The 9,822-nt window shown below is 42.0% G+C and overlaps 1 protein-coding gene across 1 annotated transcript; it reads right to left on the bottom strand.

Annotated features, from left to right (window-relative positions):
• Positions 1–421: 421 nt before the first annotated feature.
• Positions 422–7,906, bottom strand: LOC133460988 (gastrula zinc finger protein XlCGF57.1-like). The gene is made up of 2 exons (XM_061741728.1): positions 7,480–7,906; positions 422–2,115 (listed from the first exon to the last, which is right to left on the bottom strand). Exons 1-2 carry the CDS (start codon positions 7,850–7,852, stop codon positions 542–544), a joined length of 1,947 nt encoding a protein of 648 aa, XP_061597712.1. The 5' UTR covers positions 7,853–7,906; the 3' UTR covers positions 422–541.
• Between the last annotated feature and the right edge of the window lie 1,916 nt (positions 7,907–9,822).

Raw genomic sequence — 9,822 nt, 5'->3', positions numbered from 1 at the left:
AAAAAAAAACAACCACAAAATGAATGAAACAACTGAAACTACTCATTAATGAGATACAGGACAGTCTCAGAAAGAGAATATTGTAATAAAGTTCTTTATTTTCTGTAATGCAATTAAAAAAACTAAAATGTCATACATTCTGGATTCATTACAAATCAACTGAAATATTGCAAGCCTTTTATTATTTTAATATTGCTGATTATGGTTTACAGTTTAAGATTAAGATTCCCAGAATATTCTAATTTTTTGAGATAGGATATTTGAGTTTTCTTAAGCTGTAAACCATGATCAGCAATATTAAAATAATAAAAGGCTTGCAGTATTTCAGTTGATTTGTAATGAATCCAGAATGGATGACATTTTTGTTTTTGTAATTGCATTACAGAAAATCACAATATTCTAATTTTCTGAGACAGTCCTGTACATCGATGGGATCAATGTTCTATGTAGTTGGTAGTGGAAAAAGACTGTGAGCTTTTCAGTTTCCAAGTTTCCAAGTGCCAAGTTTCTGTTTGAGGTGTGAAGTTGATGATTTGCAAAACTAAACACTTAAATCAAGCATTGCTAGTTTTAATCCACTGGCCACGGGAGGGAGGTCTCCAGCAGGAGCAGACGCCGTGCACACCCCCGGGTCTACGGCTGGAGGAACCCACGAGTAGACGCTGTCTGATATCTGTGGCTCTGTACTTCTGTCCAGTGGGAGTCCGGCGTCCTCCCCGTCGGCTGCGTGCACTTTCAGGTGTCCGTTGAGCGATCGCCGGGCCTGGAAGCTCTTCCCACAGACGCTGCAGCTGTACGGCTTCTCCCCCGTGTGGATCAGGATGTGTCTCTTCAGGTCCACCTCCTGGATGAAGCCCTTCCCACACACCTGACACAGGAAGCGCCTCTCCTTGTTGTGGAAGCGGACGTGAATGTCCAGAGTCTGTTTCTGGGTGAAGCCCTTGCCGCAGGTGCTGCAGGAGAAGGCCCGCTCCCCCGTGTGGATCTTCAGGTGCGTCTTCAGGTTGCCGCTCTGGTTGAAGGCTTTCCCACAGAAGCTGCAGATAAAGGGCTTCTCTCCGGTGTGGATCCTCATGTGCATCAGCAGCGCGGAGTGACCCGGGAAAAACTTCCCGCAGGTGTCGCAGGTGCTGCCGGCGTCCTGGTGGGAGTGCAGGTGAGCCGTGAGGGTGTTGACGGACTGGTAGTGATCTCCACAAACTCCACAGCGGCTGCTCGGGTCCTCCAGGTGAGTCTTGGCGTGTTTCACTAAGAGGATCTTCCGATCGAAGGTTTCCCTGCACACCTTGCAGCTGTGGGACAGCGCCGAGCTGCGGAACCTCTTGGGCGTGCGAGTGCGGTCCTTCTCGTGGTTTTCCATGTGGTTCTGCAGGCTGTGCTGCTTCCTGAACTCCTGGCTGCAGACGGTGCAGGCGTGCACCACCTTCCCGCCGTGCTCCTTCACGTGCCGCTCTAGGGAGGTCAGGTGGCTGAAGGCCCGCGGGCACTCCTGACACTGGAAAGGTTTTTCTGGCGCGTGGACGTGCAGGTGAGACATGAGGTGGCCCTTCTGGCTGAACTTTTTGCCGCAGGTTTGGCAGCTGTACGGCTTCTCCCCGGTGTGCAGGCGGGTGTGCAGCTCCTGCGCCAGGATGGAGTGGAACGTCTTCCCACAGAAGCTGCATTTCTTGCTGTTCTTCTGGTGGAGCTGCAGGTGATCCTTTAAACCGTCAGCTGATTTTAAAACATCTCCGCAGTAGCCGCAGCAGTTGTCCTGGTTGCTGGCACAAACATTCAGGACGTGTTTTAACAGGTAGCCTTTCCCCTGGAGAGCGCGTCCACAGACGGAGCAGTTGAAGGCGTGAGTTGGACGCAAGCGCTTTCGCTTCGTCTTGACCGCTCGAAGAGCCGGCCGGCCCCGCGTCTTCTTCCTAACGTATGTGAGATTCTGACTGGGGTCGTGATCCGGATCCTCGTTGCTGCTTGGAGAAACGGGGGGGTAAAAAGACGAAGAGAGGGAGCACGGCCCGGAGAAGAAAGTGTTGCTGCTTTCACTTTCAGGGTCACGCTGGTTCAGATGTGCTGGATCTTCTGGCTGGAGGTTCATGTTCTTAAGGGACATCGACTGCAGAGATTCTGGAGACAGAAATCAGACAATTTGATCAGGAAAAGCACCCTATTTAAAACTATTCAAAAGAATTAAAAATGAACCAACTTTGCTTTTAAAGTGTTACACATTACATAAAGTGTTTTATTGTTACTGAGCTGAGACTCTACAGAAGTTCAGTTTTTTTTTTCAAAAACTGTAAATCTTCAATTTTTTTAATGATAAATGACATAAAAGCTGCAGGAATTTTTGTTCAGGACATTCAATAATATTTCAGTCTTTTCAAAAAATATTTCAAAATTCAAACAGCTAAATTAGTTTGTTTGTAATGAAAATGGTGTACAGACTTTTATTTTTTTTATTTCTTGAAACAGGCAACAATACAGGTGCGCAAAACAAAAATAGAAACGCATACAGATAAATACGGAAGTACAGTCAGTCCGGAAAGTATTCAGAACGCTTCACTTTTCCCACATTCTTTTATGTTACAGCCCTATTGATAATAGGAATAAATTCATTTTTTTCTCAGAATTCTACACAAAACACCCCATAATGACAACATGAAAGAAGTTCTGATGCGACTTTTGTAAATGTATTAAAAATAAAAATAACAAGAAATCATATGAGCATAAGTATTCATAACGTTTGCTTAATACTTTGTAGAAGCTCCTCTATGGAGCTAGAACAGTCTCATAATTCACAAATGCACAGGACAAGTTTTACAAATGCACAGACCGATTTGCAAATACACACACAGTTTCACACATGCACGGAACAATTCACACGTGTGTAGGACAAGATATACAAATGTATTTTTGATGCACACACAGATATAACCTGATTTACAAATGTTTTTTTGTCTGTGAGCTGCGTTGGATTTGTGTGTGAGTTTTGAGACTCTCCTGACGTGACTCGATCCACACATAGGTTTTTTTTTTAACACGGAAGGATCTGCAACCAATCAGATGTCTTCATTTGTTCCAGCCAATCATAAGAGCGCACCCACATGGGGGACGCAGAGCAGTGGATAAAAAACAACTTACTCTAAACCAATCAGATTAAAGGGGCGGATACACCTGCTGTTTGAACTGCGTTAGCGCTGTTCACTTAGAAAAGTGATTAATATTTCGAGTTGGTGCAGTAAAGATAAATAAACAGCAACAGGAGATAAAAGATAAATAAACAGGATGGAGAGGAGATCACTGTTCTGATTTTCTTGTGATCCCGGTAAATAAAACAGCGCGATCTGAGATGGTTTATCGGGCCTTTCAACCAGAGCCGTCAGACTGCACTCCAAGTCCTGCCGATGCAGCAACTGATGATGAGAAACAGCGAAGATATTTCTGTATTTGAACTACAGGTGTCTTTCAGGAGAACGAGCCTGCTGACGGGGGTGAATATTGCTGCAGGTCGTTCTGGCTCTGGCCGCGAGTGGCGCTGGTCCCGGTCAGACCAGCTGACCACAGTGACCAGACGTGGAGGTCAGAAACAAGCAGCTGTTATGCTCACATTCATGATGTGACATCGCCACCACTCAGAGACAAACATGTGTCAAAACAGCGGTGGCAGATCAACACATTCCCGGTGCAGAGTCGTGCTCATGGGAAGATGCAGCCGTGATGATGCTGTTCGGGGTTTAGTCCACCGATCATCAAACATCTGAGCTGGATACAGAGGTTCTTCGGTTATCAGTCGACTGATACCGACTTTACTCCAGATATTTCGGTAAATTAATCTCCTGACATGTGCGTGCTGCTGCACCTGGCGCTGCAGCTCGTCCCCGTCAGGCAGCGCAGCAGCTCTCTGTCTGTCTGGTTCTGAGCTGAATCAGCGGGACAGTAATACATTGTGAAACCAAACGGAGCAAATACAGAAATATCTCCGCTGTTTCTCATCCTCATTTGCTGCATCGGCAGGACTTGGAGTGCAGTCTCCTGACGGCTCTGGTTGAACAGCCCGACAAACCATCTCTGATCGCGCTGTTTTCTTTACCGGGATCACAAGAAAATCAGAACAATGATCTCCTCTCCATCCTGTTTATTTATCTTTTATCTCCTGTAGCTGTTTATTTATCTTTACTCCACCAACTCGAAATATTAATCACTTTTCTAAGCGAACGGCGCTAACGCAGTTCAAACAGCAGGTGTATCCGCCCCTTTAATCTGATTGGTTTAGAGCAAGTCGTGTTTTATCCACTGCTCTGCGTCCCCCACGTGGGTGCGCTCTTATGATTGGCTGGAACTAAGGAAGACATCTGATTGGTTGCAGATCCTTCCGTGTTAAAAAAAACCTATTTGTGGATCTAGTCATGTCAGGGGAGTCTCAAAACTCACACACAAATCCAGCGCAACTCACAGACAAAAAAACATTTGTAAATCAGGTTATATTTGTGTGTGCATCAAAAATACATTTGTATATCTTGTCCTACGCACGTGTGAATTGTTCTGTGCACGTGTGAAACTGTGTGTGTATTTGAAAATCGGTCTGTGCATTTGTAAAACTTGTCCTGTGCATTTGTGAATTATGAGACTGTTCTAGCTCCATACTCCTCTGGCAGCAATTACAGCCTCAAGTCTTTTTGAATAGGTTGCTACAAGTTTGGCACACCTATTCTTGGGCAGTTTTGCCCATTTTTCCTTACAGACCCTCTCAAGCTCCATCAGGTTGGATGGGGAGCGTCGGTGTACAGCCATTTTCAGATCTCTCCAGAGATGTTGGATGGGATTCAGGTCTGGGCTCTGGCTGGGCCACTCAAGGACATTGACATGGTTGTTCTGAAGCCACTCCTTTGATATTTTGGCTGTGTGCTTTGGGTCGTTGTCCTGCTGAAAGATGAAGCGTCGTCCTAGTCTGAGGTCAACAGCAATCTGGATCAGATTTTCATCCAAGATGTCTCTGTACATGGCTGCATTCATCTTTCCCTCAATCCTGACTAGTCGCCCAGGTCCTGCTGATGAAAAACACCCCCACAGCATGATGCTGCCACCACCATGCTTCACTGTAGGGATGGTGTTCTCCAGGTGATGAGCGGTGCCTGGTCTCCTCCAAACACCACGCGTGGAATTTATGCCAAATAGTTCAATCTTTGTCTCATCAGACCAGAGGATTTGTTTTCTCATGGTCTGAGAGTCCTCCAGGTGCCTTTTGGCAAACTCCAGTCGGGCTGCCATGTGCTTTTTAGTAAGGAGGGGCTTGCGCCTGGCCACTCTACCATCCAAGCCTGATTGGTGGATTGCTGCAGAGATGGTTGTCCTTCTTGAAGTTTCTCCTCTCTCCACAGAGGAACGCTGGAGTTCTGACAGAGTGACCGTCGGGTCCTTGGTCACCTCTCTGACTAAGGCCCTTCTCCCCCGATTGCTCAGCTTAGGCGGGCGGCCAGCTCTAGGGAGATTCCTGGGGGTTCCAAACTTCTTCCATTTAAGGATGATGCAGGCCACAGTGCTCACTGGGACCTTCAAAGCAGCAGAAATTTGTCTGTACCCTTCCCCAGATTTGTGCCTCGAAACAATCTTTTTCGGAGGTCTGAAGACAATTCTTTTGACTTCATGTTTGGTTTGTGTTGCAACATGCACTGCCAACTGTGAGAGCTTATATAGACAGGTGTGTGTCTTTCCAAATCAAGTCCAATCAACTGAATTCACCACAGGTGGACTCCGATTAAGCTGTAGAAACAACTTGAGAGAGATCAGTGGAAACAGAATGAACCAGAGCTCAATTTTGAGCTTCATGGCAAACGTTCTGAATACTTATGCACAGGTGATATTTATAGTTTTTTATTTTTTATAAATTTACAAAAATCATAACAAAACTTCTTTCATGTTGTCATTATGGGGTATTTTGTGTAGAATTCTGAGAAAAAAAAAGAATGTATTCCTATTATCAATAGGGCTGTAACATAAAAGAATGTGGGAAAAGTGAAGCGTTCTGAATACTTTCCGGACTGACTGTATTAGGGCCAGGCAGGATAAAAATAAAAATAATATTTTAGAGGAAGATTTTTTTTTCATTATGCACATCAAGAAAAAAGTCGAAATGTCGAGAATATTGTTGAAGTATAATTTCGAGAAAAAAGTTGAAATGTCAAAAAAAAAGTTGAAATGTTGAGAAAAAAGGCGAAAGTTCGACTTTATTCACGAAATTTTGACTTTTTTCTCGAAATTCTATTTCAACAATCTCGACATTTCGACTTTTTTCTCGACATTTCTTTTTTTTCTCGAAGTGCACAATAAAAAAAAAATCTTCCACTCTATTTTCGTGTGTGTTAGTTATTCACTGATCCGGTCCTGAATAAAAATGCATGAAAAGCCAAATCCTTTAATTACAGTTGGCGTATTTATTTTCAACTCTTTGCCAGTGATACATTTCGTTCACGTTTGGCATTCTTAATAAAATATCTCATAAACACAAGAAAACCAGTAGGCTCAGTAGTATAAGGTAACAAATGGTAAACCACACACCTCACTAACTGAAAAATGAAACACAAATCATGCAAATAGAACCAGCATCCATCAATAGTAGGCTATAATCTCACAAAACGTAGATTAGTTTGAAAATCATTCAAGCAGTTAGACAATATTAATTAGGTTTTGTTAACACATTGCTGCCGACATTTTTCCATTGCTTAGATAAACAAAACCTGTGTAATAAGTGAGATAATAATAACATGTGTGTAATAACATAAAAACAAAGAAAAAAGTAATCCTTATTGCTGTTGTTAACCAGTCTCATCTATGTTTCTAATCTCACATCTGTCTGTTACTCCCTATAGTCCATATTTACAGTGAGATGCTTTTCAAACGTTAACAGAGTGAGTTCAGGCGTGTGCTGAGCACAGAGCTCCTAGTGGCCGTTTTTATTCTCTTACCGCTGGAGAACACGCTCACCTGTACATGATGTCATGGTAGTGTGATCAGTGCTTTTAACAGCGATTAACATGAGGGAAGACTTCCTCACTGCATATGTCCATCACATCAAAGAGGTTTAAAAGTCTCTCCCTTGTGACATGCTGGAGAAACACGGAAAGCTCTGACTGTCACGCTGATATGGAAACGCTTTCCTGCATCATTCACACTTTTGGTCATGTCTTACAAAAAAAGTTGTCTACAGCTTAAGAAAACTCAAATATCCTATCTCAAAAAAATGGAATATTCTGGGAATCTTAATCTGTAAACCATAATCAGCAATATTAAAATAATAAAAGGCTTGCAATATTTCAGTTGATTTGTAATGAATCCAGAATGTATGACATTTTTGCCTTTTTAATTGCATTAGAGAAAATAAAGAACTTTATCACAATATTCTAATTTTCTGAGACGGTCCTGTACAAATAACCTTGCCTTGCCTCGAATTGGCAGTATTTGCAGTATTTGTATGTGTTCCGCTGCTTCACTCACCGCCTGCAGCCTCTTCCGTCACCCCTCCACTCTGACGGCCGGAGCTTTTATTTTGAAGGTGAGCGGAAGCGGGAGCGCGGGGAAACAGCGCGGACTCTGCCCTGTGCAGCCGGACCTCGGGCTGCAGCACGGCGTTGAGCAGCTTCTCCTGGCGGTGTAACCGCTCCTGGGACCGCCGGATCCGGTCCTCGTAGTCTGCCAGGGCCAGCTCGAACAGCCCCAGCACGTCCTCCGCCGCCGCGGCCAGCCGCTCGGCGAGCAGCGCCTGTAGTTTACCCGCTGGTTGTCCCTTTTCCAGCCGCAGCAGAGCGTCTTCAGCCGCGGAGATGATGCGTTCACGGACCGACGCCCGCAGCCGCTGCACCACACACATGCTGCTGCTCGCTGAGCGGCCGAACTGACACAACAATGAAAACAAGCTGGCACTAAACACTTCAAATTGAGTGGAGACGCTGCTGTTTCGTGAGGATGCTTTACAGCGCCCCCTGCCGGACTGGAGGGATCAGTTCATTCAGTGTAGCCAAAAATTGTACTCAAGTAAAAGTACTCTTACTTCAGAATAATATGACTGAAGTAGAAGTAAAAAGTATTCATCCAAATAATTACTTGAGTAAAAGTAAAAAAGTACTTGGTGAAAAAACTACTCAAGTACTGAGTAACTGTTGAGTAACGTCTAATTTATTTATTTATTTATTAACCATTCAAACAGACAAAAGTACAAAATAATCATCTTCAGGCAAATTAAATCAATAAAATAATAAAATAAATTAAAATTAATAAAAAATAGCTTAAATTAAAATGACCTTAAAGTAAATTAAAGTACTTTAATAAATAAAATAACAGAATAAAAAAATAAATTAAGCACAAGTAGCACAAAATGTCAAGCCTTTGTACTTTTCTTTTTTAACCAGCAGAACTAGAACAAACATGAACTCATAGAAACTCTGTGTGTTTGAGTCTGTGTAAATGTGACAAAACATGCAAAAACAAACATTTTTCACAAAGAATCACCCAGTGATTTAATGAGATTGACGCGTACGCGGATAAAAGGGATAAAAGAAAAGTAACAGCTCAACGTAGCCTAATGTAGCGGAGTAAGAGGAACAGTTTCTTCTTCACAAATCTACTCAATTAAAAGTAAAAAGTATAGTGATTCAAAACTACTCCTAAAAGTACAACATTTCCCAAAACTTACTCAAGTAAATGTAATGGAGTAAATGTAACTCGTTACCACCACCTCTGAATTTTACCTATTGAAATAAAGTATGACTGATAACATTTAAGCTGTAAGAGGACTACAAAAATAAAACATAGAGGAGACACTTGCTGGTTTAAAACGGATTCTTTTGACAGCACAAGCTGTTGCTCTGATGAACTCTCATCTCTCAGAGTCTGAGAGTAATCAATCACTCTGCAATATCCAATAACCACAATCATATGCTGTAACAATGCACCTTTCAATAACCATGTGTACCTCATACTGCTGCACCTTTCACTTAAAATTTTTTTTTATATATGTTAATAAGAGCCATTTGTCTATTTACTGTACAGTGAGCGAAAATAACCGAGTCAAATTCCCTGTCTTGTTTGACCTGACTTGGCCAATAAACCTGATTATTATGATTATGACTTACTTTTTAACAACTTGTACTTTTTATTATTTTACCTCTTTTCTTATCATTTTATTTCATTTTGTTATTTACTGTTTAATTGTGTTAATCATATGCTGTAACAATGCACCTTTCAATTATGGAAATTCAATAACCATGTCTACGTCATACTGCTGCCTTTCACTTTTTTTAAATTGTATATATGTTAATAAGAGCCATTTGTCTATTTACTGTTTGCAAATATTTATATCTGGGTTCAGTGAGCGAAACAACCAAAGACAAATTCCCTGTCTGGTATGTTCATACTTGGCCAATAAAGCTTATTTTATTCTATTCTATTCTATTCACAAGGTCTAATTATGACCTTAATTTGGAGAAATGTCTTAATCTAAAGACTAGAAGAATCACACAAGATATTGTAATGTTGATTAAACCTCCCCATTCACTTTAGATGTAAGCTTTTAAAAAATATAAAATGAGACCAATATCAAAAACAAGCAACTCTCGAAAAATATTTTCATACTTTAAAAAATTGAGACAATTTAGTAGTACTTATTCATCGTCAGTGTGAAATCAAGAGTGGAAGTAACTGACATTAAAAGATTCTGTTTAAAGAGTCAGATGGTTAAAGGTTTGTCCAGACTTCCACTTGTCTCCTCTCTGTACTTGAAATCACTGATCTTTTAACCATTTTTTTCCATAGCTGTATCGAGAGCCTCTATCAACATTTTAT

Source organism: Cololabis saira, chromosome 15 (assembly GCF_033807715.1).
Source record: "Cololabis saira isolate AMF1-May2022 chromosome 15, fColSai1.1, whole genome shotgun sequence".
In the NCBI taxonomy this organism is placed as follows: domain Eukaryota; kingdom Metazoa; phylum Chordata; class Actinopteri; order Beloniformes; family Belonidae; genus Cololabis; species Cololabis saira.
This window is presented reverse-complemented; position numbering and strand designations above follow the sequence as displayed.